The sequence below is a fragment of the Taudactylus pleione genome, unplaced genomic scaffold, assembly GCF_031769625.1.
Source record: "Taudactylus pleione unplaced genomic scaffold, aTauple2 ptg000322l, whole genome shotgun sequence".
Lineage (NCBI taxonomy): Eukaryota > Metazoa > Chordata > Amphibia > Anura > Myobatrachidae > Taudactylus > Taudactylus pleione.
The window spans coordinates 4,109,001-4,115,000 of record NW_028284723.1 but is presented as its reverse complement, the minus strand read 5'-3'; the positions used below and the strand labels follow the sequence as shown (position 1 = coordinate 4,115,000).

Here is a 6,000-nt window from a genome sequence, read left to right as displayed (position 1 = left end):
GTATCAAAAGATATATTGTACTCTTAACTTCATATTCTTATCTGGAAGGCCCATCATCAACTTCTCTGCTTTGCAGTAGGGGATCTGCATTTTAAGTTTCAGGCCATACAGTTCGGCCTGTTCACAACTCCCAGTATTTTCACAGAGGTGATAGCCCACGTAGTTTCCTTGTTCAGGCGTAGAGGAATCTCAATTTTTTGGACGACCTTGCTGGTAAATGCCCCCCTAGAAAGCTCACGATGGATCCTGAATTTTCCCAAGTCAAATCGAATTCCTTCACAAAGGATGGTTTTCTTGGGTTTTGTCTTTGAAACCCAATGTCAAAGGGTCTTTCTTCCTACACAAAGGATTCAGGACATCCAGTTCATGGTGAGGACACTTCAGCTATTTCAGGTGTCTGTTCTCAGGTGTATGCGACTCTTGGGGAAAATGGTGGCTTCTTTTGAAGCGGTACCATTTTATAGATGCCATTTTCTAGAGGCAAATATTAAGCTGTGTTGGTCCAGGACAGATCCCACGTGTTCCATTGCCAGATGGATTGCGTCCGCTATCCGCAAGGCTTACCTGTCTTCAGATAAGCCTGTCCCGTCTTCCCTCCACGCTTATTGTACTCGTGCAGTTGGGGCTTTTTGGGCAGCGTTGCAACCTGGTCATCTGTGCATACTTTTTACTAAATTTTACAAGTTCATTATCTTTGGTTTCCTGTGATGCTAGTTTTGGGCATGAAGTTTTACGTGCGTCTTTGCTGTGCGATGCCCCTTGCTTTGTGACGTCCCATAGTGAAGACTACAGTGCCCCCCAGATAGGATGTAAGAGGAAATGTGGTTATGGTTATGGTTCTTCCTCCATATGGCTTGGTTATGCAAAAACTGAGGTTAGGTGGAGGTAGGATGGGTTATGTAGAGGGTTGGCGGAGACAGGTTGGGTATGAAATAGCCGACGGCCGGGAAGCCGTCTGACTAAATACCGACGACGCAAGGCCGAACGCTGAAGATTCCTAACCCTCCCTTAGTGGTGCCTAACCCTAACCTTCCCCCGGTGGTGCCTAACCCCCCCCCCTTCCCTCCCTGCACCCTAAACCTATCCCTCCCGGATTGGTGGCTTGCACTGTCTAAACCTAACCAAACCCCCCCGCGCCCCCCCCACGACGAAGCGCTGACAGTGCCCAGCTTACCGTTTGGGAAGATTCAGTCTGTGTTTAGTCTCGCGTTGGGATTTAGACGCCGGGATTTAGTCAGACTGCTTCCCAGCCGTTGGTATTTTGACCACCTCCCGGTGGAGACTTCACACATTACCTTTATAGTGCCTATACTCCTGTTCCAGCCCACTAACCCATAGTCAAGACTACAGTGTCCCCCAGATGGTTTACGAGTAAAGAGATTTGACAGGAGTTTTTCGCACCTTACAGAGCTTTAGAATGTCTGATTCTTATTAAGGCGTTTAGTAGTAATTATAATTGTCAGTGTTTTAGTTACAACAATCATCTGGTTATACAGTGTATGTGGAAGTGTTGTACAGTGTTTTTACTCGCACTTAAGTGGTATTCTGTCGTTTTTGGCTAGTATCAATCAGTCTATTAACTGATTACTATTACTTGGCATTGACACCTCTTCATCATTCTAGTCATCTCTGCGTTATTCATGTATCAATGCATCTGTACCAGTATATATTACATTTTTAATAATTTTCCAGATGTGCCTGTAGAAAACCAGCGAGATGAGGAAGGAAGGATAGTCATCCTAGCAGAGGTTCTTGGTGATCTAATCTGGGAGGAGATTTCGGACTCTATTATCAAAGACTGCCTGGTGTATTCCATACCCACCAACAACAGCAAGCTTGAGCAGTATGAAGCGGTAATTACAGTTTGGTAGAACCCTTATCTGTTTGTCTATAGCAGTGTTTCTCAACATGAGTCCTCATGGAACCTCAACAGTGCATGTTTTCCAGAACTTAGCTGAAGCACAGGTGTTTTAATTGCCGAACACAATGGATCTACATGTGGTACTAATATTTCCTAAGGATACTGTGAAAACATGCACCTTTTAGAGTCCCATGAGTCTGTCTATAGAATAGAGCGAGAGAGACAATAATGCTGGGTACACACTGGCCAATATATCGTTCCTACAGCCGACGGACGATTATATATCGTCCCAATCCATTGGTCATTGTGTACACCAACGATGTTGTTCTCTGATGTATTACATCTGCTGTGCTGCACGGCAGAAGCAATGTATCATGCAGATATATTCACATCGTTCAGTGTTGTCACCTGATCAAGCGTTATATCGGGCGCAGAATCCATTCAATGTGATGTCACAAGTGGTCGAGCATATTCAAATGGAATCTGTTGGGCCGACAGATCGTGCTGACAATTGGTAAATGTGTATGCACAAGATCGCTGTGCATAAACCTTACGAATGGTTGGATCGGTCGTTTGGACATTGATCCATCGGCCCAGTGTGTACCCCACATAAGCCTATGCACAGTGGCCTTTTTCTGTAACCATGGATGCTGTACTCTTAATTTCTCCACAGGATAGTCCATTGGGGTGTACTGAGTCTTGGCTGGAGACTGGCCATTTTAAATTTTAGCATGAAAGGCTTAACTCCACTCCTCTGCATCCTCCCTGCCTGCTGGGTAACTTGTATATTTACTGTTCAATCCCCAAATAAGAGGACCAAAAGTTCTCCAACCGCAAATAACTGTTTCAATTGTAAACTCTAACTAGGAGAACACGACATAATAAGGCCTGTCCAGTGTCCCCCAATGGACTGACTCAGCTTTCTCTTTCATCCTGTGGAGGACAGGAACACCAGGGGTGTCCCAAAGCTGGAGTTACAGAAGGGTATGCTCAGAAGTTGCAGTGCGCAATGTCCTCCTGGCTCCTGCCAAAACTTTGGTCGCAAAAGTGAGTTTGCAAAACTTTGAATGTATGTACCGAAGACCTTGTAGCCACTGGCACAGCTGCTTATTTAAGGTCCTGTGCTGCGATGCCCATGTTGCACACTCTAATTTATTACAATGTGCCGTCACTTTTGCCAAATGTTAGCCTGACAATGGTCAACCTGCTTTGTGGCCATCCTAGTGGAGCAACAGTCATGCTCACCTCTTCAAAGTCCTAACAATGTCCAGAGAATAAAGAGTGCCCTCTTCTTCTGGAGTCAGAACATGTCCTTCTTCCATAATAACAATATCCTGGTCTAGAAAGACATGCTGCTAAGCACAGCCATTCTTCCCATGTTCTTTATGGAACATGGGACCTGATTCAGACCTGTTTGCTAGATGCGGCCGCTCGCTCCCAGAGTATGCAAATTCAGCTAAGTGACATCAAGGTAGACGATCGCAAGGCATAAGCACGCCCACTATGTCTTGGCGAGCGATCGCTCTATGTTTATAGACGCCCACCAGCCTGTCTTTAGCCGCCCACTAGCGCACGTCATCTCCAGGAAGTATATACAACCATCGGTACATGGGTTCCATCGGATCTGACCGCTGCGCTTGCGGTTTCCTTTAACCTACTGCGAGCACTTCAGTGTAAAAACCAGCCAGGTGACGTGTACTCTGACGCTGCCTGTTAATTATGCACGCCTCTGAAACGGCGTTGAAACACTCAGGCACACCTACGTTCGCAACTCCACTTCCCCGTTACTACTGCCCTGCCCCTGTTACCACCCACAAACGGCCTCTCCTGTCACTCATACCACTGGGCTGTCTTTGCTGAGCGAGTGCGCGCTTCCTGATCGCTCTAACTAGTTTGCGCACTGCGATGCATGCGTTAATGCATAACATCGGCCGCGTACAAGTGAGCGGCCACTTGTTAGAGGATCTGAATCGGGCCCATAAAACTGTTCAAGAACACAGACTCATTCTATTCCATACTGAAGTTTGATGTTTAAGGCTGAAAAGAAATGTTGGGTTTCTGAACCACAAAGACATTTCAGTAGAAACCCGATCCATTCTCCTGTTCTGGAACTGGAAGAACTACTCCTGAGGAGATTAAGGACTGAATGGCTTCTTATATGGCAAAATGTTTTGCTTGATCTCCAGCAAGGCTAATGAAACAACCATTGGGTGGGGACTTCAAGAGGTCCATGATGTATCCCGAACATGCAGTAACTCTCACCCAGGTGTCTGAAGTGGGATGAAAGCATGCCTTGCTACCATAGTAGCCTTTCAGTCATGCCGATTTGTTTGTATATGGGCATATGAACCTGATATTTAGCTGCCCAAGTCTGAATCTCTATGAAGTAACCAATGTATAAGATTGTCTCAGGTTTTACAAGGGACTTCTAGAAGGTACTGTGGTGTGGGGGCATTTACAGTAAAAAAAGAACTTTTACCCGTAGTCTGTTCTGAACCAAATAACACATCAGACGAAGGCAGGTACCCGAGAAACCGTTTAGATTCTCTGTCCACTTCCAGGCTTTACCCAGACTGATATGCTGGGGTTAAAATACAAGCCACACTAAACACCACATTCATGGCCATTTACCCCATGCATTAATTTACCTAACAGATATGTGCAAACAAAGTTGACATCTGACCTGAACCTACCTGACTGCAAACCCTCTACCAGTTATGTTCTCATGCATGTCAAGCTTAGTGAGGGAGTGTGATCTCTTGCATGAAGGATAGTGCTGGTTAGGGGTGTAACTAGAACCTTGTGGGCTCCATAGCAACATTTTGAAGGGGCTCCGACCCCAGTGCTTCTAGAAACACCCATCTCTGCAGCAGTTCTTTTTAGGCTCTATAGCAGTGCACCCAAATTCACATTGGCGGGCTCCTGCTTACTATACTACTAGCTGACAACCTGTGATAAAGGTTACTTGTTCTGAAATACAGAAGTGGCAAATAAATTAAGCCAACCACTTTTAAACGGCTGAAGAAAGGCTTGCTCTCCCTTAACCAATAGATGTTCTGTACAGATGGGTGGTTTCACACACTAGGACACAATTAGTGTTCTTACAGCATTCATAATGTGTTCTGCTTTGCCATATTACCTTTTTGTCCTTTTTATTGATATCTGGCCCTTTTTCTATAGAAGTGGCATTCTGGTACAGATTTGATTTTACATTTTGTGTCTCCTTTCCATTTCTTATTTAAATAATCCTTGAGATCTTTTCTTTTTCAGGTCATAAGGGCAACTGAGGAGTTTGAAAATGCCCTAAAAGAAATGAAGTATCTGAAGGGTAATGCAACAGAGCTACTTAAATATGCCCGAAATGTCAATTCTCACTTCGCTAGCAAGAAATGCCAAGATGTAATTGTTACAGCTAGAAATCTCATGACGTCTGAAATACACAATACAGTGAAGGTGAGAAAATGACTGTACCTACTGTAGCTATTTATACACCGCATACAGACACTCGGAGTAGTAGGCATCTTTATCACCATTGAACTGGAAAGCAAGTAAGACTTGATAACATTGGTCAGACTTTGGGAGATATTTGTGGCTCCTTTCAGTCCGTACACTGGGCAAGTTTTATTTCCCATTTTGCTGTCGTTTGATAAACTAGGGCACACGCTTTATATAAAATATTGTAGCAGCTAGCATTTGGAATATAAATTTTAACCATCTAAAAAATGTTTATAATTTAAGTACACTTGGGGATAAATGTAATAGCCTGAGAGTTGCAGGCACCTGTGAGTTTTCAGCGTTTTAGCTGCTAAATTTAAAGTGTCAAGAATTTTAAAAGGCAAAACCAACTTACTTTTGCCTTTTTAAATTATTGCTGCTTTATAACCGGCGACCAAATTGCTGAAAACCGCACGAGCCTGCAAATCTTTCTATTACATTTACTACTTGGTCTTCATACATACTAATAACTCATTTGTGTATGTCATGATATACATTTTCAAGTTTATTATAGGTTTAATACTCATTCCAATATATTGATGGCAAACCTATTTTTTCTTCAGGATCCATAGGGGGTCCACAGGGAGATCTTGGGGGTGTAGGATGGATCTCGATCCCTGGCACCACGCAGTTAAAGCTTTAGC

The 6,000-nt window shown here is 44.0% G+C and overlaps 1 protein-coding gene across 1 annotated transcript in view; it reads left to right on the top strand.

Moving 5' to 3' along the window:
* ZW10 (zw10 kinetochore protein) overlaps positions 1-6,000 on the top strand; it is a 65,997-nt gene that overhangs the window by 28,179 nt on the left and 31,818 nt on the right. The window contains exons 8-9 of the mRNA XM_088443026.1: positions 1,693-1,853; positions 5,132-5,314. Coding sequence (XP_088299152.1) covers positions 1,693-1,853; positions 5,132-5,314 — 344 coding nt within the window. The remainder of the gene's footprint in view (positions 1-1,692; positions 1,854-5,131; positions 5,315-6,000) is intronic.